Below are 25151 nucleotides of genomic sequence, written 5' to 3'. Positions count from 1 at the left end.
CAAAGATTAGCTAGGCACTAAATGACAAACAGAAATTGAACCATGAGCAGGGAAGGGCTGAAGAACACAAAATGCAATGCCTGCTCCTCTTGCTCTGGCCATAAATCTAAGAATTATGGACCTAAGGAATACATAGTCTTTTTACCACATAAACAGCTTCCAGTGAAATATCCTAGTTGGAAGCCTGCTATAAGGTTTAAAATGACTATATAACCACAAAGCAGTACTGTTTCAATGTGCAGGAATAACCAGCTCACTGATGAATGTCAGTCATACATTTTCAAGGTGCTTGTCACCACCACCCTGACTTCCTTTCACTCCCTGGACCCCCTAAGACTCTTGATCAGACAGCAGCGTTCAGAATCAGGCAGGCAGCCGGCAGGGACAGCAAAGGTGTTTCTCCCTGGTAATATCCTACCCAACCTAGCATGGTTAAGTTAGCAACATCATGCAGACAACTCATGCAAGAGAGAAACACCAGCTAAGCTATGTAATAGTAGGTGGGGGGGGGCGGACTGGAGCAGAAAAGAATGTTTCCCACACACAAAAGCTACAAGCACAAAAAAACTGGGAAAAGCCTACAGTAAATTATCTGTACAAAACAGAAACTAGCAAAAACTGAACAGATGTCCAAATAATACTGGGTTAAAAAAGACAGTCTACTCACAGTAGACAATTAGTTACCCCACATTATCACCAAAATATCACACATTCCCACAGACTCTGCAAGAGCTTGCTTCAATCTCACAGGAAACAAAAAGGTAAAAAGAACAATGAGAAAGTGGTGACAGTTTCTAATTTAGTGATTCCTTTGCTAAAAAGTAGCAATGTTATGTAAATGAAAACTACTGACCTATCAAAATTAAAAGTATAACACTATAAAATTAAACGGCTTTAGAACCGAAAATCTTCATTTTGTATAATCCCCAAACTAAAGACATTTCCCAATTTGGGAACATAATTTCAATGGAGTTTCAACATGGCAGGGGAGGGGGGGAGGGGGGGCGGGAGTGATTTTAACTCCATTTTGTCAAAGCTGAACATAGCTATGGAGGTCACAAAGTTAGTGAACAGTTCTTTCTAAAGCTACACTCCTAACCTATGAACACATCCCCAAAGTAGCATATTAAAATCAATTAAGTGAGATCTCACTGCAGCCTCTAAACCAGAACTTGCCATTCCTCTTCATATTTGCTGCCAAATGTTTTAAGTGGAGGAACAGAAAAATCAAAACGTTACAATCCATAAGCTGTTCTGAAAGTGAGTCCATTTCTCGTAAAGCGGGAAAAAGGTTGGCTGACTGAGGGTCACATCAGAACTTCACAAAGCTCTAAGAGTTAAAATGCTTTAAATCATTTATTAAGATATTTTATACTCAGTCTCCCCTAACTAGGCTTTCTTATCTCTTGAGCACAAAGTCTAATTTTAATGTAACTTTTATGAATTTCATGTTCTCTGTATAAAAATTTAAAAACAATGGCAAGTATGAAGAAAAAAAAGTTGCTCATGCCCCAATGCTCAGAGAAAATTTTGGTATTTATCCTTCTAGCCTGTGAGATAACGTTTTTAGAAGAATTAAAGATTTCCTTAGCAGAAAGAATGTGTTAATAAGTCAATGTGCAGTTTATGATGAATATAAAACATTCTTGAAATTTTTTACAGGTCTGGAACTCAAAGAAGTTAAAAATAAACAAATTTATGCTCATGGCTTCCACAGCATAGCAGAGGTTAAAAAAGTAACTACAGAACACAGGAATTCCCTGGCAGTCCAGTGGTTAAGACTTGGCGCTTTCACTGCAGCGGGCCCGGTTTGATCCCTGGTTGGGGAGCTAATATCCCGCAAGCTGCGTGGTGAGGCCAGAAGAAACCAAAACAAAACAAAAAGAACCCTACAGAACAGCTATGCTGATTAATTCTGTAAGGAAACCAGTACTTCAAGGAGATTCTAAAGCCAATTTCATGACAAGAACAAGTTACAATTACAAAGATCTCATCAAGAAAACTGTCTTTATCAAATTACAAAGCTCAGATAAAGGTTCTTGAGACAATATAGTTTACAAAGCAAAAAGCTAAAACTGATTAACTCTTTCATCTACATTACAACTCTACATATTAGAGCCCACCCTCTCTCCAAGCCTAAAACTAGTTACCTATAACTAGGAAGAGACCCAGGTATCCCTACAGCAAATCCAATAATATATTCATCTGTATTTTTCAGTTTCCTATGAACATTGAAGACTCCCTATCAACAAACTCCCACGTGAAGTGTAGACAGTGAAGATGAATCTAGGAAACCACATTACCTGAGCATTCCACAGGGATCAACGAGCTTAAAGGTTCTATGGGAAAGGACACTCTTCATAGCAAAACAATTCAGATGCACGAGCTGGACTTCAGGAAACAATCTTATCCCTAAGCCACAATGGACAAAGGAAAATGCAAAACAAAATACACCTAAAAGGGGAAAGGAAAGGAACGCTGACAGTAGCTACTGTCTATGTATGGCACTGCTACTCATTTTAACAGTGTCTCTTATTTGGTTGAACTGCATTACTGACCCATGAGATAAGTAGCAGGCCCATTTTTACGGATGAAAAAAGGAAATAGCATTATCAACACTGTACCTGGCACTATTCAGTGCCTAGCTTAAGTTATCTCAATTAATTCTCACATTACATTCCAAGTTGGTTATCTCCATTTTAAAGATGGGAAAAAAGACTCAGAAATGTTAAGGTCACTCAGTGATATTACCAATTTTTAAGACCAAAGGTTGGAGCTGTCAAACTTACCCTCCCAAGCAATGCTTATAAACCCCAGTCAAGTCACATCATTCTTTCAAACCACAGGTTTCAAAACAATTTTAAGAACTCGAACATCCTAGAATCAACTCTTAATTATGGGAAGACTAATTCTGTAGGTTTTGTTCAAAATTTCTTGTTTTGGAATATAGCCAATATTTAATAATAACTATAAATGGGGTATAACCTTTAAAAAATTGTGAATCACTATGCTGTACACCTGAAACTTATATAATTTTGTGAATCAACTATACCCCAATAAAAAAATTAGCATAAAAATTTTTCTTGTTTCTATTTTACTTGCTCTTTGACCATTTCAGAATGCCACAGCACAGTGTGCAGGTAAATACAGGATTATATTAATAGCAACCAACTAGCAGAATCTGTGTAAGTTCCACTCAAAAAGCCTACATAGAAAGTTAATTCTTGTTTCAAACGTATAGTGAGGGGCTTCCCCGGTGGCACAGTGATTGAGAGTCCGCCTGCCGATGCAGGGGACACGGGTTCGTGGCTAGGCCCGTGAGCCATGGCCGCTGAGCCTGCGCGTCCGGAGCCTGTGCTCCGCAACGGGAGAGGCCACAACAGTGAGAGGCCCGCATACCGCAAAAAAAAAAAAAGTATAGTGAAATACTTGAACTTCCATGATACATTCTACTTTTAATTACCAAAAATAATCAAGAATCAAGGAATAATTCTGGACAAAATAATGGTTCACGTTGTTTGAAAAAGAGGTATACAGGGACTTCCCTGGTGGCGCAGTGGTTAAGAATCCGCCTGCCAATGCAGGGGACACGGGTTCGATCCCTGATCCGGGAAGATCTCACATGCCGCGGAGCAACTACACCTGTGCGCCACAACTACTGAAGCCTGCACGCCACAATGAGAGAAGCCACCTCACCACAACGAGAAGCCCATGCAACCGCAACAGAGAGTAGCTCCCACTCGCTGCAACCAGAGAAAGCCTGCATGCAGCAACGAAAACCCAACGTAGCAAAAAAAAAAAGAAAAAAAGAAAGGAAGAGAGGTATATAAATCCTCCCTAACATTAAAATAAAATCCCATGTGCTAAGTACTGTGAGGCCTGTAATACAGTAAGTCCCCTACGTACGAACCTTCAAGTTGTGAACTTTCAAAGATGCAAACGTGCCCCTGTATGCCAGCTGTTGTACTCTACCACTGTACTCTTCAAGATGCTATACTGAAAGATTAAAAATGTTTTTTGTGTTTGTTTTTTATGCATTGTGTGAAAAGTATTATAAACCTATTACAGTACAGTACTGTATAGCCGATTGTGTTAGCTGGGTACCTAGGGTAACTTTGTTAGACTTACGACCAAACTGGACTTACGAATATGCTCTCAGAATGGAACTCGTTCGTATGTAGGGAATTTACTATACTTGTTTGGGACAAAAGGGTTAACCAAATAAAACTTTCAGTTCATCCCATGTCCCAAGGATTAATATTAAAGTTCCTTTATTACTTACTGGGGAGGAGGAAAATGGGAGTTGGAGGCTAGGTCCAAAAAGCAAAGAGAAGAAGAGTAGACAATCAAACAGCTCAAAATCAGTTATGAACCTCCAAAAATTAAGTAAAAGCTCACCTTAAGAAGAAAGCCTTGAGGGGCTTCCCTGGTGGCGCAGTAGTTGAGAATCCGCCTGCCAATGCAGGGGACACGGGTTCAATCCCTGGTCCGGGAAGATCCCACATGCCCGAAGCAACTAGGTCTATGTGCCACAACTACTGAGCCTGTGCACCACAACTACTGAGCCCATGTGCTGCAACTACTGAAGCCCACGTGCCTAGAGCCCGTGCTCCCCAAGAGAAGCCCACGCACCACAACGAAGAGTAGCCTCCGCTCGCCCCAACTAGAGAAAACCCACGTGCAGCAACAAAGACCCAACACAGCCAAAAGTAAATAAATAAAATAAATAAATTTATAAAAAAGGAAAAGAGAAGAAAGCCTTTCATGCATGAGAATACTCTGAATATACTGAAACAAACTGGGAGGCTTATGATAACCTTCAAAATGCTCTTACCCTCAAAGTATTCGTTATTAATTCTAAGCAGGCCATTAAACGCCAGGTTTATAAACTTTATACAATATGGAATACCTGGATATCATTCCACCCCTCTAACAAAAAATATATTAATTATACAGCAAAAGCTGTATAATATTCATATATTAATTATACAGCAAAAGCAGAAACTTGCCTATACCTTCTATGTGACACTTCTTCCATACATAATCTGTATTTTGAAAATGACTAGAAATTATCATTAGATTAGAAATTAGAAATGATGCTGTTAACCGTGATCTGCGTTACTGTTACATACTTTTTTTTTTTGCGGTACGCGGGCCTCTCACTGTTGTGGCCTATCCCGTTGCGGAGCACAGGCTCCGGACACGCAGGCTCAGCGGCCATGGCTCACGCGCCCAGCCGCTCTGCAGCATGTGAGATCTTCCCAGACCAGGGCACGAACCCGCGTCCCCTGCATCAGCAGGCAGACTCAACCACTGCGCCACCAGGGAAGCCCTGTTACATACTTTTAAGCACACTGATACGTTTGAATTTTTCCAGAGATTTGAGCATGTCAGTGGACATCCCCCGGTAATTGGCAATCCACATGAAGAGCATGAATTCTAACCAATTCAAGAGCCTTTATGGAGCACCAAGAGGGCAAGATACCAAGATGAAAGAGTCATCCCTGACCTCAATAAGGAGAGAAATTCAACCACAAGAAGGAACGAAGTCCTGATACGTGCTACACGTGGACAAACCTTGAAAACACTAAGTTTTTCACTAAGTGAAATACGCCAGACACAAAAGGACAAATATGATTCCAATTACATGAAATATCCAGAATAGGCAAATTCACAGGGACAGACAGCAGACCAGAGGTTACCAGGGGCTAGGAGGAGGGAGCAATGGATGGTTATTACTTAATGGTTACAGAGTTTCTGTTTGGGGTGAAGAAAACTTCAATTTTCCAAACAGAGGAGTGGTGATGACTACACAACACTGTGAACATACTTAATGACACTGAATTGTACTTTTTTTTTTTTTTTGTACTCTTAAAAATGGTTAAAATGGGGGAGTTCCTTGGTGGCCTCATGGTTAGGATTCCAGGCTTTCACTGTCGTGGCCCGGGTTCAATCCCTGGTTGGGGGAACTGAGATCCTGCAAGCCGAGCAGCATGGCACAGCCAAACAAACAAACAAACAAAAAAAGGGGTTAAAATGACCTTAACCTAAAACTATAAAACTCCTAGAAGCTTAACAGAGTATAGCTTCAGGGCACTGGACTAAGCTGTGGTTTCTTGGATAAGGCACCAAAAGCACAGGCACCAAAAGCAGAAACAGACAAATGAGGCTCCATCAAGCTTAAAATTCTGTACATCAAAGGACACAACAGAGTGAAATGGCATGGGAGAAACTATGTGTAAATCATATATATCTACTAAGGGGTTAATATTCAGAATATTTAAAGTACCACAACTCACAAGAACGACAACAACAAAAATCTGATTTTTAAAAATGGGCAAAGGGGGCTTCCCTGGTGGTGCTAAGAATCCGCCTGCCAATGCAGGGGTCACAGGTTCGAGCCCTGGTCCAGGAAGATCCCACATGCCGCTAAGCAACTAAGCTCGTGCGCCACAACTACTGAGCCTGTGCTCTAGAGCCTGCAAGCCACAACTACTGAGCCCACGTGCCACAATTACTGAAGCCCATACACCTAGAGGCCATGCTCCGCAACAAGAGAAGCCACCGCAATGAGAAGCCCGCGCACTGCAACAAAGAGTAGCCCCCGCTCACCGCAACTAGAGAAAGCCGGCGCACAGCAACAAAGACCCAATGCAGCCCCCCCAAAAAAAAAATTAAAAATGGGCAAAAGACTTCTATAGGCCTTTCTGCAAAGCTGACATACAAATGGCCATCAAGCTTATGAAAAAATGTTCAACATCGTTAGTCAGAGAAATGCAGATCAAAACCACGAGAGATCACCTCACACCCATTAGGACCATTACTGTTAAAGAAGAAGAAAAGGGAATTCCATGGCGGTCCAGTGGTTAGGACTCCAAGCTTCCACTGCAGGGGGTATGGGTTTGATCCCTGGTTGGGGAACAAAGATCCTGCATGTCACGTGGCGCGGCCAAAAAAAAAAACAGAAGAAGAAACAAACAAAACGAATGTTGGTGAGGATGCGGAGATATTAGAATCCTTGTGCACTGTTGGTGGTGTTGTGAAATAGTGGGATCATTACGGAAAACAGTATGGAGGCTCCTCAAAAAATTAAAAATAGAACCACCATATGATCCATCAATTCACTTCTGAATATTATCCAAAAGAACTGAAAGAAGGGGGACTTCCTTGGTGGTCCAGCAGTTAAGACTCCACGCTCCCAACGCAGAGGGGCCCAGGTTCGTTCCCTGGTCAGGGAACTAGATCCCACATGCATGCCGCAACTAAAGATCCGCAAACTGCAACTAAGACCTGGAGCAGCCTAATTAAATAAATACTAAAAAAAAAGAATTGAAAGAAGGGTCTCAAAGAGATATCTGCACACCCTTATTCATAGCAGCACTAGTCACAATGGTCAAAAGGTACAAACAACTTGTGTTCATCAACAGATAAATGAATAAACAAAATGTGGTATATACATACAATAGAATATTATTCAGCCTTTGAAAGGAAAGAAATCCTGTCACATGCTACAACATGGATGAACCTTAAAGATACAGTAAGTGAAATGAGCCAGTCACAAAAAGCCAAATACTGTTGTGAATCCACTCATACCTGAAAGTAGTCAAATTCATAGAAGCAGTAAGTAGAATGGTAGTTATGAAAGGCTGGGGTGGGAGGAAGGAGAAAATGGGAGTTGTTTAATGGGTATAGAGTTTCAGATTTAGAAGATGAAAAGGTTCTGGAGATCTGTTTCCCATTAATATGAATGTACTTAATGCTACAAAACTATACACTCAGAAATAATTAAGATGCTATAAAAAAATAATAATAATTAAGATGCTAAATTTTAGGTTATGTGTTTTTTACATTAAAAAATGTAAATATTAAAAAAGGGTTAAAATAGAAAATTGTTATATATTTTACCACAATTTTTTAAAATTAATAATGCAATATACCAAAAACTGTTTAAGTGCATGGTATGTGAATTATATCTCAATAAAGCTGTTAAAAAAAAAAGGCAGAGGACACAGAGTTTCACCAAATCCAGTGAGCTTCACTCACTGGTTTACAGAGAACAGAGCAATTTGTTGGAAGTACCCAAAGCCTTGAGCAGAGGAGCCTATGCTCTTACCTCCTCCAACTTCTTCACCCTGGCCTCCAGGTGACAGCTCTTCTCTTTCCTTTTCCAAGGCATACCACCACCACCTTGTAACTTCTCAGTTCCTTATTACATCTGGCCTCACAGGAAAATTAAGTTAAAGAAGCTGCAGTGGCAGTCACAGGAGGGGGCATGGAATTCACGACTCACACTCCACATTTAGCAGCAGAGCCCAAATATTTAAAAAAAAAAAAAAAAATCACACAGTAGACGGACGTACAATAAACGTTAGGTCTCTGCCCTTCCTCTCCTCTTCTTCAAGCCCAGCATGTTTAAAACAGCAAATTCTCTGCTCCCATGCTGGGATATCCACTGGCCTAACTCATATGTGCTGGAGCTTAAACACAGGGCATCATTTAAAATGTGGTTGTCAATGCCTATCACCTACTACTAAACTCAAAAACATATCACAAAACTGTAACTAGGATAAGCGTATTTTGTTAAAATAATAAACATTTCTACAGCATATAAAAAGGATAATAAGATAAAGACCACAAATATTAACAATCACCTCTGAGTGGTGGGACTAAAGGTGAGTTTCTCTCTTTTTTCTGGCTTATCTGCATTTTTAATAATGAATCTGTTACTTCTGTAGTAACAAAAATAACTGGAAATCTTCAGAAAAATAAATCATTCTGGCTCAAAATTTCACTACCTCTTATACTACAGACACTTTCACACATTACTGCACTGAAGCTGAATTGGCACCATGTGAAACAGACACGATTTCCTCCATTTTGCAGATGAGAATGAGCTGAGGCTCAAAACAGTGACTCCGTCAAAGTTTTATAGCTAGTAACAGACCAAGGATTACAATTCAGGCCTTCAACTCCAGGCCTGGGGCCCTTTCCATTCCATCACATCTTAAAGGGCAATTTGCATTATTTTTCATGATATTGTATTAAAAAAAAAAACAAAAAACCCTATGTTGAAACTGTTTTAAGTGCACCTGCTACATAATCTTGGGCAAATAACCTCGGGAGCCTCAGTTTCCTCATCTGAAAAGTGAAGTGGCTGGAAAAGATATTCTATCTCACCAGCTAATCTAGCCTCACCAGCTAATGGATTTTAAGTCTAGATACCATCTGAGGAGAAAATAACCCCGTGGGCAAAAATGAATGGTTGGAGAGAAGTTGAGGCCTATGCTCTGGGCCAAGGGCCATTCTTAATGGAAACAGGTGGTGGACAGTCAAGATGAAAGAACTGCTGGGGAAACCATAAACTTCCAGGTTAAAACAACAGCTGAAAGTTCCTGCTTCGCTTTCCTAACAGCAACGCTTCAATCCTGGCTAACTCATGATTAGAAACCACATACTGTAAGTAAAGCTAGAAGAATATAAAAACACGGGGGGAGGGGAGGGACCTGTAGCAATGGTTTATGCACGCTATGGTAACTGGATGATTTTCCAAGTGGACTCATTAATGTTAAAACAGAAAAAACCCTTGGTGGTTCTCAGAGACGACTCTTCCTCAGCAAGAATTTAAGGAGAAACTGAAAACTGCGTACCACTCTGAGAGATGCCACACTTGTGGAAAAGAGCCAAGCCAACACTTGTGGAAAAGGTGAAAGAATGAAATTAAAACCTCTTCGATCTACAGAGAATCAAAGAAAGCGAAGAGACCTTTCTTAAGGGTGAAGTTCCTGTAAACGATTCATCGGGTACCTGTTACCTCTTACACTGCAGACATTATAAAGCACTCCACACTATCGGACGCTATTATACAGCCTTCTCCCTCGAAGGTAATAAAACTGCAGCATTAACTTTGCTGGCGAGAAAAAGATTCCATTTTGCTAAAGCAGGCTCCGACCAAAATCGCACCACCTTCCCCTCAACTATGGGGATGAGCCTAAACCAAGGAGAAGCTACTTAGAGCCAGTGCAACCGTCTTAGAGAATTAAAACAACATCCTGCTCCGAGGACCACAACCAAGACACCAGCGGCTTTAAATCCAAAACCAGGTCCTTAGCGAAAAAAGCTCCTCACCGTGCTCTCCGCGCTCCCGGGTGCGAGAATCCAGCCCCGCTACTAGGCCATAACCGGTGAGCACCTGACGTAGGGGGGAGGGCGAGCCAAGGCCCTAGCGGATGTGGGACGAGGAAAGGGGGGCTCTCGAAGCTCCTGAGGAGAAGCGCAGCCCTCCAGAGGCGGGGGTCCTGGGGACCCCCCCCAAGGGTAAGCACCAAGAACACGTGGGGCGACAGGAGCAGGGAAGGGGTGTCCGGAGCAGGCAGCCTCTGTCTGGCACGGCGGCCGGAAAAAGGAGAACGGAGCCCTCAGAGCCCGGAGAATGAAGGCAAAGGGCGCGGAGAGAGGAGCAAGGCCACGAGGAGGGCGGGTCTCCCTGGGCGCGGGGGGACGCGCCAGGCCGGGGCGGCGGGACGCAGGTATGAGATCGCTGACCTGCCTCCGAGGCGCGGGGAACCAGGAACGGGCGCGCCCAGAGGGCCCTGTGACCCGCGGCCGCCCGGACCGGACCCGCCCCGCGGCGCCTCCCTCCTGCCCCTTTCGCTCCCTCCCTCCCACCCGCGGCCCGTTATCCCGCGGCCGCTGCACTCACCAGCGGCTGCACCTGAGCCCGCCGCTGCCTCAGCTGCTGCCTGCGCCTTCGCAGCCGCCGCCGCCGCCGCCTCCTCACTGCTGAGGCCGAGTCCCGGGGGAGCCTCCGCGTCCCGCCGCCGCCGCTGCCGCCCGAGCAGAACACCCCAAAATGGCGGCACTTCCGGCACCTACCACCGGCGGGGAGGGCCGACGAGGAGGGGGAGGGCGGCTTGAGGGAACGTACCACCGTGGTGCGCCGGCAGCGCCGATCCTAGCGGAGCAATGCTCAGGGGCGGGTCGAGCGCCCGGCGCTGCAGCGCCCCCTCGGGCTGGGGAGTGGAGAAGCAGCTCCGCAGGAGTCCCCGGGACCTCGGGCGGAACCCTCAGCTCAAGGAGCGGCAAGGGCACATCTCTTTGTCTCGGAGCTCTGCTGGAGGAAGACCCCCGGCCTGAGACCCTGAAGTTCTCGGCTCTCCACAGGAGTTCTGGATGAACTAGTGGGCAAGGATCTCTACTTGGCACTGAATATGCGCATAATAAAATATTAGATGAATGAATGAATGAGTGAATGGGATGGTGCTTGGCCAGCGCTGGGCACATGACACACCCTCCTTTCTACCCCAGCAGATAAGCAACAGGATCCAGGCCTTCCTTCTCTGCTGAGATGTGGAATGTGAGTGTATTGCAAGCTTTCAGAGTTAGGGAAATGCTTTCTAGCAGCATGATCAGCTGTGTGAACTCACAACCTTGCAAAAATCCTTGCAGCGCCCGGAAGCTCATAAGGGTTCTGTTAAGAGACTGATGTTCCAGCCCTAACCTGCTTCTCCCCCGACTAAAAAAAAAAAAAAAATTCAATAACCCAGGTTAGGTCCCTGAAGATCTCCTTCAGAGTGACCCAGGAATCCCAGGATCTAGGTGGATGCAAACAGTACAGTAGTTCGTTCATTCGTTCGTTTAAAAGGTCATTTATTCCACAAGTTCTACACCTTGTGGGACAGTAAAATGCAGATAAAGAAAGGAAACTTACTTCAGGGACCTTTTGGCCCCAAACATGCAAATAACTCATGGGTTTGCAAATTTCTCTGTAACATCTGGCTTCCCAGATTATACCCAACCTTACCACTAAACAATAAGTGGACTCCCAAGCAGAAGGCTCAAAGGCTTTCCCATGTGTTGGAAGCATCTCTTTCCCCCGTGGGGGGAAAAAAACACTAACCACAGTGTTTCTGGTACCATATAAATCTGAACAATTAGCCCCTAAATTGTACACTATCATATTCCTTAGTTGTACGGCGTAGTTTATCATTTTATATACATTTGTAATATTGATATATGATCTTGTTCTTGTTAATAGTTTTATGTGTAATTTACTGAAAACATCTTACATTTATAGACCATTATAGCTTATAGAATGTTGTCACATACATTACCACAATTAATTTTATATTTGTCTCCCAGCTGCTGTAGATGGTAGAAACCTTTTTTTTTTTTTTTTTTTTTTTTGCCGTACGCGGGCCTTTCACCGCTGCGGCCTCTTCAGTTGCGGAGCACAGGCTCCGGACGCGCAGGCTCAGCGACCATGGCCCACGGGCCCAGCCGCTCCACAGCATGTGGGATCTTCCCGGACCGGGGCACGAACCCGTGTCCCCTGCATCGGCAGGCGAACTCTCAACCACTGTTCCACCAGGGAAGCCCTGGTAGAAACCTTTTAAGCAGAGAATCTGTCCCGTTCTTTTTTGTGCCATAGAATCATCCAGATATCCATGTGGTTCACCTCCTCACCTCCTTCAGGTCTTGACTTAAATGTCACCTTCTCAGTTGGGCCTTCCCTGACCACCCTATTTAAAGTTACACACACATACACCTGTGTTTCCAGTCCCTCTTTGCCACTTTGTTTCTATCCAAAGCACTTATCACCATCTAACATAGTATATTTTGTACTTCATATTTTACATATTTTATTTGTAGTCTTCTCACACCAGAAGGTAAACTCTATGGGGATAGGGATCTTGTCTGTTTTATATCCTCTGGGCCTAAAATAATACCATGTAGGTGCTCAATAAATACTGGGGTTTTTTTGAATTTGATTTCCATATATTATGAAATGATTACCACAATAAGTTTAATTAACATCCATTATCTCATACAGATACTTTTTTTCCTTGTGATGAGAATCTCAAGATCTACTCTGTTAACAACTTTCAAATATATCGTAAAGCTATGTTAACTATTGTCATCATGTCGTACATTACATCCCTAGTATTTATCTTATAAGTTTGTACCTTTTGACTACCTTCATCCAACTCCCCAATTCATCAATAAATATTGTTGAATTAATGAATAGACATATCTTGGTGCTGAGTATGAAAAAAGAGAATGAATTGTTTAGCATCCAGAAACTTCCTGCAACCTACCATGAGCTAAATGAGAGCGGGGACCACACCTGTCTTCTTATCCTCTTGTCTCTCCAATGCTTTTCACAGTGTCCAGCTCAACAGATATTTCTCAAAGGGCGACCAGTAACCTTCCCGATTTTACCTGCCCCTTGACTTAGGGCCACTCCTTGCAGGGCGCTAGTGTCATTCTTGCATTTAGTTACCAAGGAAGGCCAGAGTCCATTACCCCAGAGTCGGGTGGAAGAACAATTACATGAAGAACACAGATTCTTCTAACTTCAAAGGGCTTCCCAATATAGACAAAACACTAAACAGTCCAAATACAAAAAAGTCTGATGTGAGATATAAACGAGTATGAAAAGCTTCCTGCTTCATTTTTTGCCTTCCAAATTGATTAAGATTTGTTTTTAAGAATGTTAACAAGGGTTCAGAGAAGCAAGCCTTTTCCAAGTGCTGGTGGGAGTAAAATTCAGATAGTCTGTTTGGAGGAATTTGAAAGTTTACATATCTTTCTAGGAGTTTTTCTTAAGAAAATAATCAGGATAAGAGCAGAGATGTACTAGTACTTCCCTGGTGGTCCAGTGGTTAAGACTTGGATGCTCCCAATGCAGGGGCATGTGTTCCAACCCAGATCAGGGAACTAAGATCCCACACACCACACCATGCAGCAAAAAAAAAAAAAAGCAGAGATGTACTGATGTATTATGGATCATAACATTGTTGGAATAGCATAAAATCTGATAAAAAAAGTATATACTTGATATACTTTATCAAGTATATCAAATACTTGATAAAGTATATGATATAGCCATAGCCTAGAATATTATATATTTTTTCAAATAATGATACAGAAAAATATTTAATTGTGGGCGAATATTCATGACACATGCTTAGTGAATAAAGCAGGTAACAAATTAACAGGTACAGAACAATCCCATTTTTGTTAGAGAATGTGTTCGTTGAAAGGGACAAAACCCAGAAAGAATATTAAAATATTAACAGTGCATCCTCATCATCACTCGGTATTATCAGTCCTTTAATCTTAGTCATTCTGGTAGAAGTGGAGTGATACTTTACTGTGGTTTAAATTTCTGTTTTCAGACTTCCCTGGTGGCGCAGTGGTTAAGAATCCGCCTGCCAATGCAGGGGACACGGGTTTGAGCCCGGGTCCGGGAAAATCCCACATGCCGCGGCGCAACTAAGCCCATGAGCCACAACTACTGAGCCTGTGCTCTAGAGCCCGCGAGCCACAACTACTAAAGCTCCTGCACCTAGAGCTCCTGCTCCACAACAAGAGAAGCCACCGCAATGAGAAGCCTGTGCACCGCAATGAAGAGTAGCCCCCGCTCACCGCAACTACAGAAAGCCGGAGTGCAGCCACAAAGACCCAAAGCAGCCAAAAATAAATAAATAAATAAACTTATATTAAAAAATTGTAGGGGCTTCCCTGGTGGCGCAGTGGTTGAGAGTCCGCCTGCCGATGCAGGGCACGCGGGTTCGCGCCCCGGTCTGGGAAGATCTCACATGCTGCGAAGCGGCTGGGCCCGTGAGCCATGGCCGCTGAGCCTGCGCGTCCGGAGCCTGTGCTCCGCAACGGGAGAGGCCACAACAGTGAGAGGCCCGCGTACCGCAAAAAAAAAAAAAAAAAGAAAACTGGAAGAAAAAACAAATGTATTTGAGGTGGTAGGATTATGCTACTTTCCTGTATTTTCCAGTTGTTATGAATATGTATTACTTTTATAAGGAGATAAACCTTTTTAAAAAGCACAAGATGCACGTTTCAGAGTACTATTTAAATATAAATAATCAGCATTACAACTATTCCTCTCGCCTATTTGCAGGTTGTGGGTTTTATATTTAAGATTATCATAATATGTTTAATATTAATATATTTTCATAAATAGTGTAGATAACATTGATATATTTCACTCCACACACGCACACACACACACACACACACACACACACATACTGATTGCAGTTTGTGCAGGAGGAGGCAGCCATGAATTCAGGCAGATGGGGGATAGGTTGGGAAGGAAGGGCCAGATGAACCCAGGTCCCCTGTTTGTCCAGGATCAGGGCCTCTCCAACAAGCCTCTCTACTTAAAAGCTCAAAGTCCCTTCCAGTCTCTCCTTCAGGGCTCCCCCTACCAGAGAGTCTCCTTGTCATGTCTCCCCTTTGGTGGGTCACACCCTCACCTGGGATAACAGTCCCCTCCCTCTGTCCGGTAGTTGGATAAGGTGTCACAGGCCCACTGGCCATTGGCCAGGGCCCCGCCTCCTTCGGTCGGGGTCATAGTTTCACACGCAGGGGTCAGAGACCTCCTCACCTGGAGTCCCAGCCCCCTCCCTCGGGAGGGGGGTCAATGGCACAGGCAGCGATCACAGTTACACACGCAGCAAACTCACAACCTTGGACCGAGGACGCGCCCTCCCTCGTCAGGGGTCCCAGTTTCCCGCCCGTGAAGCCCTGGTCCCTCCCCCGAGGCCGGCGGCCCCTCCTCCCGAGACATGGTGCCGGTCCCACGGGGCCCAGACTCTCCCGAAGTGTCCCTGGGGGCCGGGCCCGAGGTCTCGGTGCTCAAGAGGCCCGCGCCGGCCGTGTCGCCTTCGCTGGAGGCCGCGGACGACTCGCAGTCCTCGGCCTCGTCGCTCTTCTGGCCCTCCTCGCGGCCGCCCCCCGCGAGCCCGGGAGAGGGCAGGTCGTCGCTGCGCCGGGCCGGGTAGGGCAGGATGGCGGCCGGCACGTTGCTGGAGGCCGGCCTGGCCCGGGTGCTCTTCTACCCTACGCTGCTGTACACACTGTTCCGCGGGAAGATGCCGGGCCCGGCGCACCGCGACTGGTACAACCGTATCGACAACACGGTGCTGCTGGGCGCGCTGCCGCTGCGGAACATGACTCGTCGGGTGAGCCGGGCCGGGAGGCCGGGCCGCGCCGGGGCTGGGAGCCAGGCGAGCGCCGCCCGGGCCTCGGCGGCCCTTTCTGAGCCCCCTCTTTGCCTCGGCAGCTGGTACAGGACGAGAACGTGCGAGGGCTGATCACCATGAACGAGGAGTATGAGACGAGGTTCCTGTGCAACTCCCCAAAGGTGAGGCGCCGGGGCCCGTGGGCAGAACTGGGGCCGAGCCGCCCCGCCGGCCTCGCCCACCACACAGGGCCTGGCGAGCCGGAGGAGGTTGGGGGAGGGGGTGCTGTAGGTGACCTTGCCGCAGAGACAGGCGTCCCAGGCTTTTTTGCCTCCTCAGGGAGGAGCTGGCCCTCTAAGCTTAAATGGCTGCGGCTGGGGGTAGAAATTAATTGTGAAATAAAAACTGATGTGAAAGGCATTTAAAAGTAGAGTTGACAAACTTTGATTATTCCTTTGTGCACAAATGTATTCTTAATGTCGGTAACTCAAATCAGTAACCAGAACTGAAAGGCAACTTTTCTATGGCTTGCCTTCATTCATTTGACACTTACTCAGCACTAAGTATGGATCAGACACTGTTAGATATTCAAGATGAAGGTCCTATAAACTGTAAAAAGAAAAGCTACGGCCAATCCCCGGTAAATTTATCATAAAACAACCCATTGCAAAAACTGCATAGGGTTCATTTGGTTTTGATTTGAGGGAATTTTATATACATGTTAGAGATGATAGTGGAACTCCAGAGCACTGTCATAAATAAAGTTCAGGCCTAAATCATAATTTTCATTAGATGTGAATGCTTATTTGTGGAACTGTTCATAATGGTTATTAGATGTTGCCCTATCTTTATAGTGTTTGACTTCTATTAGCACTGCACAATTATTTTCTTGTTTACTGTACTGATAGAGCCTAATGAACATGCAGTTATTTCAACTGTAGATTTTTTTGAAATCTTAAAAAAATTGTGACTCACATTTAAAATATATTGATCAGTGATGGCATACATTTTTAAAGAATGGGTAACAGTTCCTTGGATTTCCCATAGTATTTTGCCACAAGACCTCAGGAGTTATTACCCAAAATGGTGAATGTTCCTTAACGTGGTCCATCCTGCGAAGCAAGTCACAGAAAGTGCTCGTCTCTGGGTGTGAGGCAACTGACATTTGTGAGCAGCTATCTTATCCCACTAGCCTAGAGAAATCTCCAAGGCTGTGGTTCTCACATTTTAATATGCCTAAGAATTACCTGGCAGTCTTGTTAAACTAGCAGATTCCTAGGTACAACCCCCAGAGATTCTGACTCAGGAACTTTAGGGTGGGGTCCCAGGAATCTGAACATTTAGCAAGCTCCCTAGGTGTTTCTGACATAATTGATGTATAAGCCCCATGCTGCCAGATTTTGCTGTTTTTTGTTAATTTCATGAGCTGTATAAAATATTGACCCTCGTTCGGAGTCATAAGTTTCTGGTTTGCTAAAGTGATTAATATCAAGAGTAGCTGGAGCCTACCTGAAGTCTTAAGGCAAAATAAAAAATAAAGTTGCCCAGTTTGCCAGAGGCCTTATTTCTCCTGTTTATTCTTTTCTTCCTCCTAAGTGATAATATTGCACTAACAAAAGTAGGTGCATTATTTTAATTTTAAAATAACTCTGTTTTCTGCCACATACCCTCTCAAAAAAAGTGGTAAAAAAGAGGAGGCTTATGGACAGAGAAACAGAAAGTTCTTGCAAAACGTAGTAGTCCAGCCTTGCAGCTGGATCATGCGAAAATAGTTACACAGCTTTTGTAGATGAATTTTATACAGCTCGTATTTTGTAGCTAAAGATTCAAATACTTTAGCTTTGGTACTAAAGCTCCTAATGGTACTTTAAGAACACTTTAAATCTTGGACATAATCCTAACTCAGCAGCATTGCTGTTGTGTGATGAAAGACCAGCCATGTAGGTCAGCCATTTCAAAGACATTTCTGAAAGAAGTTTCTTTTTAGGCAAACAGTAAACAGTATATTCACATTGTAGTAAACCGTGAAGCTTCCTTGTTGTTTTGCTGCCTCTTGGGAGCCCATCTTCCTACCATTCACATCAGGCTTTTTTCATTTTCTTTTCTATGCTGGTGGACCTCGTTCCAGGAGTGGAAGAATGCAGGAGTCGAGCAGCTGCGGCTCAGCACGATAGACATGACCGGAGTCCCAACCTTGGCTAACCTCCAGAAAGGAGTCCAGTTTGCTCTCAAGTACCAGTCGCTAGGCCAGTCTGTCTACGTACATTGTAAGGCTGGGCGTTCCAGAAGTGCCACTATGGTGGCAGCATATCTGATTCAGGTAGAAAAGGTCATTCTGGACCGGTCCCCTTTACAGCAGATCTCCAGTCTACTGGCAGACCTTGCTAGGAGCCATGTTCCCAATTTCAGGCTGTTGGGAGGTGGAAAGCACCTGAACTTTGCAGACAGGCTGACCTCTGGCTTTCTCACCGGCCAGCTGTGTGACCTTAGGCAAAAGTGGCTTCCCCTCTCCATTGCTCAATTTCCTCAAACTAAATGTGTTGTGAAGCTTGAATGAGAAAGTATGTCAAGCACTGACTAGAACAAGCACTCAAAAAATGGAGTTGCAAAGGATGCTAATACCAGCAAAAGGCTAGAAACACTTGTTATAAACATGTCAGGAAATCTAGTTCTGTAGATAATAGTGCTGATCACTTGCAGCTCTATAGGACTCACGTTTCTTTAAGTATTTCAGAGTAAAGTTCTGGACATTAATCTCTAGAAACAGTGGCTCCAACAGAATTTTGCCTATCAATTTGTTATGATTGGCAGGTGGGATGCTTTTAAAAACATTTAGAAGCCAGTACTCTAGTCCATCCTTTCCTGTTACAAACCCCCGGCTCATTTTTGTTACCTGTGAGGCCCCTGCAGAGCATCTACTAAGTAATGTAGATAGTTTAAGGAAAAAGGAAATGTAAAGATAAACAGCCTGGCCTTGTGTTACTGTGGACTGGTGAATATATGATTTAACAATACTAAAGCTTTGGTCATTAGGACTCTGTTTTGCTGGAAACTGGGTGTCAGGAGATATTTTGGGCAAAGTGAGAACTGAACCAGCAGGCTAAAAATCTATACTTTCTTGGTTCTATTGAGTTCTAAACCAGTAAGTATCCTGAGGACACAAAGACAGCCCTCCTAGTTAAATTTTAAAATTACTCTTTTCTAGACATGGTGACAAGTTGCATAGAAACATCAACTGTGTAGTCTTTCCAGGAAACTCTTGTAACCAACAGCCTAGCTCAGAGAGGACATCTAGTAGGCCTATGCCCGCTTGAATTTAGGATCTCAGCTTCATGTGTTCAACCTTCTATTTCCAGGGTTTGGCAGAATAAAAATTAGATAGAAAGACTGATTTGGGTCCCCCCCTTTACCTCCCCCAGCCTATTGCATATAATTGTGGGACTTTGACTGAAGGGGTTAAAGTGCTCTCCTACTTATAATATGTGGGGCATAGCTTTTAACTCCCTGCAAAGTGGAATTTTTAAAAAAGTGAAATTCTGAGAGCCCTTTAGCACTTGTTATTGGGTCAAGGACACCTTAACACCTGGTCCCTTCTTTGTCTGATTTCCCAACCCTGCACTTCAGGTGTACAACTGGACTCCAGAGGAGGCCGTAAGAGCCATCACCAAAATCCGGTCACACATCTACATCAGACCTGGCCAGCTGGAAGTTCTCAGAGAGTTCCACAGGGTGATCACTGCAGGAGCAGCAAAGAACGAGACTTGTCACACATCGCAGATGTGAAGTACATGGATTAGAAAGAACTCAGGACAACCCTGGCTTGCTACAGAATGAGAATGTTTAACAGGACCAAAGGGGCTTAAGCCCAAACTTGACGTAATAGAAATGTGCTAAGTAATGGTTAATTTCACTCCCTGTGTCTTGTTTCGTTTTCTTGAAATAACACTGTTGTGTGACTAGGAAGATTTAGTGTGGCTTCTATTCATGGGGCCTGGGGATATGGGACAAGGATAAGGGTTTATTTCCAAAGGTCAAAGAAATCTGTCGTGCACCTGATGTCGTGCCTAATGATATTTACCCCCATAACTCAAAGACGTTTAACACTAGGAAAAGAGAAGAGAAAAACTCAGCTATGGCTCTTTGCCACTGTCAGAATCCTAATTCACTGGCCCTATGGGGCTCTCCTCACTTGGAGCAGTCATCCTGTATGCAGACAAGGAAGTATGGGATTCAATCAGTATTGTGACTGACTTAGAAATGTGTGGGTATGTAATTAGTTTCCCTTAGGAAGTCACCCCTTCAGAATTCAAAACAGACACACATATCCCTTCAAAAACTTTTATTTGTATGAACAGTTCCTAGCTCTTGGCTTAGCTTAGAGCTTTTAAAAGAATAGAGACCTTATATATTTGAGTTTGAAAAAAGTTTCTGCGATTAATCAGAAATAATTCTTTCTACTTCTTTCTGGCTTACTCCTTGGAATAAGCCAAAAATAAAACCAAAGTATACATTTCTTGACAGACAGATGAAAAACAACAGACAAACGTCCTAAATTCTAGGGTAGACTCTTGCTGGTGAAGGACACCTTCAGCTTAGTCCATTCTCCCAACCAAAGCCCGAAGGAGAACTCTAACACCTAATTCTTCATGGAAAAATGACCAATTAGTCACTTAACAGGCTATGGGAAAAAAGGAATACTGGGCATCTTTCCTTCTGTCCCGGGATCAGGGGTGCTTCTATGGAACACTGATCAGGTGAAGAGGGGAGGCTGTGCCTAAGGGCGGAGAAGAGGCTTGCTCTACGTGCTCTGTAGGGAGGCACAGGATTACAAGGGGATGGCGAACAGGCTGGCCTACTCTCAGTTCAAGCAGCCAGCTGAGAAGCAGCAGTCTAAAAAGCCCCAAACGGAACACCCTTATGAGTTCAAGGGTTGAGGCGCTGCCTTTCTAACATGTGCCAACAAATAACATAGTACCTGAATGGGGACCTCCGGGACTTTGAGTTTGGATGGGTAGGTGCTGGAGAAAGGGAGGGCAAAAGTCAGCCGCTCTTCCCCTCACAGCCTTAGGCCAACACAAACTGCAAATTGGTAAGCAGCACCTTAATGCCTCTAGTGACAGTTACAGCTGAAGTGGCAGGATCAAGCTTGTAGGTGTTGGCATCCCCCTTTTTATATCGGTCCCGAAAAACATAGATGCTCCCATTACAGCTGGCAATCTTCCAGAGGGATGGGGCAGAGCTCCAGGCCTCAGGAAGGCAAAGCCGGGTGAAGCTGTCTAGCAGGGGATTGTAGCACACCAGGGAGTCCCCTTCAGCCACGATGAACACCAGATCCTTATGCACAGCTGCGTGCATGCGGCCAGCGAAGGGCAGCACATAGGGTTTCACGTGACACTTGTCTGTCTCTGTGTCAAAGCACTGGATGAGTCGGGACGGTTTGGTAAAGAAGTCCAGGTCATTCTCCTCCCCCCCTAGTAAGTAGATGATCCCGTTGAGGTTGGCACCAGCGGCCCCTGACACAGCCACCTCTAACTGGGTTGTCTCAGTCCAGACGTTATCACCTACCCGATAATAGATAACTGCATTGGAGAGGGTATCCTGCAGCGTCTTGCCACCCAGTGAATATATGGCATCTTTCCCGGGCACAGACACCAGGGTGTGCTGGAGTCGGTCACGGGGCAAAGGCGCACACCATTCCCAGTCCACAGTGGCATTGTTGCACTTCCACATGCGCCGCGGGATGGACCCTCCCACCACGTACAAGTCTCCACCATGCTTGCAGGCTGCAGTGATCTGGTGGCACAAGCTGTTTTGGCCACTTACACTGATGGAGTCATCTTCTGCACAATGTAAGGACACAGCCAACGAGTGGGTACGAGATGACTCTTTCCCGATCAGGTAAATGTGTACGTTCTCCCCAATTTCCTATTGGTGAAATTAAAGGTATAAATGGTATCTATCAGTTCTAGGCTAAGGCTCACTTGAGATACATATCCTTAAGGTCCTAGACCGCACACTTGTACCTTGCTCTAACCTACTCTGCTCTAGTTACTGTGTGTCATCCTGACTCTCCTCTAATCACTTTCAGGCACCTTATGCTGGAGGAGAAAACCTGTTACACTCATTCCAGCCTTTTTTATAATTATCCTGAGCTGGTACTTCGGATTATAAATGTAATGATGAGAGTACTTCTCTCAAGGAGCTTTGGAGCTCAGAGGCTGGTGGCTTCTGGTCTCACACACACGTTCTCCTCCCCAGCTCTTATCAGTTTCAAGCCAGAGACTTATTTACCAGCATCAAAGAGGCCAGGCCAATAAATGGCTGGAATGCATGGATATCATGGTGCCCAACCCTAAAGATATCTGCCTTACCTTCAGGCTAGTCCTGAGTGACTCTGAAAAAGCCTCTCTTTCTTCTTTATTAAAATTGATCCAGGCTTCTATTGCCTCTGTTGGGTTCTGGGAACATGGAACTCCATCTGTAAAAACCAGAGGAAAGGTATGGTCAATGGCAATCTGACAATCCAAAAGGGAAATTTAGAACAAGTGGCTTTAAAAATGTGAACATCTTTGTCAGACTACCACCATGTATGTATATGTACGTGTATGAGAAATTAACATAAAATTGCCTTGTCTCTTTTTTTAAAATAAATTTATTTATTTATTTATTTTTGGCTGCATTGGGTCTTCGTTGCTGTGCGCGGGCTTTCTCTAGTTGCGGCGAGCAGGGGCTACTCTTTGTTGCAGTGTGCAGGCTTCTCATTGCAGTGGCTTCTCTTTTGCAGAGCACGGGCTCTAGGCACACAGGCTTCAGTAGTTGTGGCACGCGGGCTCTAGAGCGTAGGCTCAGTAGTTGTGGCACACGGGCTTAGTTGCTCCACGGCATGTAGGATCTTCCCGGACCAGGGCTCGAACCTGTCTCCCCTGCACTGGCAGGCAGATTCTTAACCACTGCGCCACCAGGGAAGTCCCTGCCTTGTTTCTTTTAATCAAAATGGATGATTTGATATTCTCCTACTTGCCATGGAAGCAATTTACTAGGCTACAAAACTCACACTTGAAGTATGGTTATACCTCACTTGTGGAGTCAGGATTGTTACCTAAAAATTGGCAAATCACTTGAGAAGCTTCTTATTTAGGTATCTTGACTCACTGTCAATTTACTTACGTAACTAGTCCCACAAATACATGCAAAGTACAGAATGGATGAGACCACTTACGCACAAGAGAGATTAGAATATAAATGCAGATAGCTCCTCACTACTTTTTGTGGCTAAGTGCTGCTGTTTTTTTTCTTTTCAATCCAAGATTTGTATATATTGTGAAATGTTGCTTTGTTTTCCTAGCGTCTTCGTCTGGAAGGGACTCTGTCTCTGATATCAGCTACTAAATCTCAACTTTCTCTCAGAAGGTATCTAAATTCTTATCAAGAATAATAATGTAAACTAACACCAGGAAGCCTGAGGGTACCCTTCTCCTAAACTAGAACATTCACTGAACATCATACCGGTGTAGCTGGGTATGATGTTCCCCCTCTCTCAACTTACCAGAGATGATATCAGTGAGTAGACGGTGGGGCAAGTGGAGAAATTCCTCTGTGCTCTGCAGCTGGGCCAGGTGGGCCTTGGCACAGTGCTTGGCAGCAGTGTAGAGCTCAGGATCACTGTGTCGATCTGCCAGCCACATCACCTGAAGACAGTTGCCCACCTGCACTGTGCGGGCCAAAAACCGAGAACACTCCTCAAAGAGAGATGTCAGCTGATACATGTCTGACACCTCATATATTTCCTGCAGCTCCTCAGCTCGAAGTTTCACAGTCCCATGGTAGATATAATCAACCAAGAGCTGGAAAACAGACTCGCTCACATCCTGCAGCACAATTACCCGGTTGTGGGCCTCCTTCAGGTTGGAAGTGAACATGGACCGGAAGAAGCAACTCTGAGCTGAGAGGACCAATCGGTGGAGCTGAAACTCCCGGCCTTCCACTGAAATGGTGACATCAGCAAAGAGCTCTTCCTCCAAACACAGTTTCATGATGCCTTGAGCCACACGGCCTGAGTGTGACCTATCTTTGAAAGTGTAGTTCACAAAGTAGTTCTCATCCATGGATGCTCCAGGCTCCTCTGGTGATTCCATGGTAGTAGCCAACTTCTCTCTCTGCCAGTTGTCTGCAAAACACCACCCCCCTGAATAACTGAAGTAATCCATAGCCACAGCCTATGAATCCAACTGTCCAATGCAGGGAGGGAGAAGGGAAAAGTGAGGGCACAGTCGGCCCAGATTAGCCGTAGTCCTGGCCCTGTTAATGACATCTCTGATGTTCTCCTTCAACCAAAGCTGGACTCACTCTCTTGCAATGACATCACATTCCTAATGAAATAAAAATTTCGTACTCTGGGTGTTTCCCTGAGAAAACACGGAATACTCCTTTCCTTTATGTAACACAAGGCCTGGTATTTAGGTCAACACAGGAAAGTGAGGGATTGGAGAAAGCCTATGGTTTTAAAAGCCTGGGAAAAAGCCTTACTAACCAAATAACTATTAGCATAAAACTTGTGAGGCTCGGGGCAGCAGAACCTGACAAAAAGATCCCCATGTCCTTGTGCCCAGGCCCCTCTTTCCCCGCGCAGGGAATCCAGACCTTACAATCTGAGGTTTGTCCTAGGACATCTCTCAGATCCACATTTGCTCTTTTCTGAGCCTCTCCCCGGCACTTCCCCGCTCGTCCTAATGACTCCCCAAGGCTTCCTCCCAGAACTCGAGACGGAGCCCAGCCGTCCCTAGCACGGGGCCCGAGGAAGCCCATCGCCACGTGCAGGGTTCCCGCTCCACCTGGAGTCGCCTGGGAAACGGCCGCTAGGGAAACCGTTCTTCTCTCCCCCTCCCCCTAGCCTTGCCCAACGGCCCTCATCAAAAGCTTAGCTCAGGGAGCGGGGGAGGGGTGTGGAATGTGGAACCCAGACTTCTCGCCCCTTCTTCTCTCACCAGTCTGGTTCCTTAGGATCCCTGCCTTCTCTCCAGCCTCTGTCACACCAAGCTAGGGCACGTTCACCTCACGGTTTCCCCACCCGCTGGCTTCGCTTTCTCACCTGCCTTCCCTCCTTTCATTCCGAAGCCCGGAACCCGGAACCCGGAACCCGGAACCCGGAACCTCTGCTTCCGACCCCGC

At 44.9% G+C, this 25151-nt stretch overlaps 3 protein-coding genes across 10 annotated transcripts in view; 1 reads left to right on the top strand and 2 right to left on the bottom strand.

The window, feature by feature from the left end:
- CELF1 (CUGBP Elav-like family member 1) overlaps window positions 1-10826 on the bottom strand; it is a 71630-nt gene extending 60804 nt beyond the window's left edge. For 3 of the 6 annotated variants that reach the window (XM_089914839.1, XM_089914836.1, XM_089914838.1), the window contains exon 1: window positions 10700-10825. The gene's annotated coding sequence lies outside the window, so the exon portion shown is untranslated. Of the gene's footprint in view, window positions 1-10542; window positions 10628-10699 lie in introns of those variants that run through there. The other 3 variants (XM_089914835.1, XM_089914833.1, XM_089914834.1) reach the window with 3 other exon arrangements.
- Window positions 10827-15486: 4660 nt separating this feature from the next.
- PTPMT1 (protein tyrosine phosphatase mitochondrial 1) lies at window positions 15487-19946 on the top strand. Of its 2 annotated transcripts, none has more exons than XM_022591994.3 (4): window positions 15487-15983; window positions 16085-16165; window positions 18112-18303; window positions 19608-19946. In XM_022591994.3, exons 1-4 carry the CDS (start codon window positions 15810-15812, stop codon window positions 19764-19766), a joined length of 606 nt encoding a protein of 201 aa, XP_022447702.2. In that variant the 5' UTR covers window positions 15487-15809; the 3' UTR covers window positions 19767-19946. The 2 variants fall into 2 exon arrangements, with proteins under 2 accessions (XP_022447702.2, XP_089770979.1); XM_089914853.1 differs by having other exon boundaries at window positions 15504-15983; window positions 18112-18250.
- Window positions 19947-20307: 361 nt separating this feature from the next.
- Window positions 20308-25095, bottom strand: KBTBD4 (kelch repeat and BTB domain containing 4). Of its 2 annotated transcripts, XM_022591993.3 has the most exons (4): window positions 24968-25095; window positions 23530-24150; window positions 22355-22461; window positions 20308-21908 (listed from the first exon to the last, which is right to left on the bottom strand). In XM_022591993.3, the coding sequence occupies exons 2-4, from the start codon at window positions 24116-24118 to the stop codon at window positions 21048-21050; spliced, it is 1557 nt and encodes a 518-aa protein (XP_022447701.1). In that variant the 5' UTR covers window positions 24119-24150; window positions 24968-25095; the 3' UTR covers window positions 20308-21047. The 2 variants fall into 2 exon arrangements, with proteins under 2 accessions (XP_022447701.1, XP_022447700.2); XM_022591992.3 differs by lacking the exon at window positions 24968-25095 and having other exon boundaries at window positions 23530-24165.
- Window positions 25096-25151: the final 56 nt, after the last annotated feature.

The sequence above is a fragment of the Delphinapterus leucas genome, chromosome 7 (assembly GCF_059928025.1).
Source record: "Delphinapterus leucas isolate spDelLeu-1000000601 "Yukka" chromosome 7, BTC_Dleu_Yukka2, whole genome shotgun sequence".
Classification (NCBI taxonomy): Eukaryota; Metazoa; Chordata; class Mammalia; order Artiodactyla; family Monodontidae; genus Delphinapterus; species Delphinapterus leucas.
This window is presented reverse-complemented; position numbering and strand designations above follow the sequence as displayed.

Coding starts and splice junctions, on each gene's coding strand:
- PTPMT1 (XM_022591994.3), top strand. CDS start 15,810: ATGGCGGCCGGCACGTTGCTGGAGGCCGGCCTGGCCCGGGTGCTCTTC. Junction 15,984..16,084: donor TGCGGAACATGACTCGTCGG/GTGAGCCGGGCC, acceptor TTGCCTCGGCAG/CTGGTACAGGACGAGAACGT. Junction 16,166..18,111: donor TCCTGTGCAACTCCCCAAAG/GTGAGGCGCCGG, acceptor ACCTCGTTCCAG/GAGTGGAAGAATGCAGGAGT.
- KBTBD4 (XM_022591993.3), bottom strand. CDS start 24,118: ATGGAATCACCAGAGGAGCCTGGAGCATCCATGGATGAGAACTACTTT. Junction 22,462..23,529: donor ACTCACTGATATCATCTCTG/GTAAGTTGAGAG, acceptor TGGTTTTTACAG/ATGGAGTTCCATGTTCCCAG. Junction 21,909..22,354: donor CACTCAGGACTAGCCTGAAG/GTAAGGCAGATA, acceptor TTTCACCAATAG/GAAATTGGGGAGAACGTACA.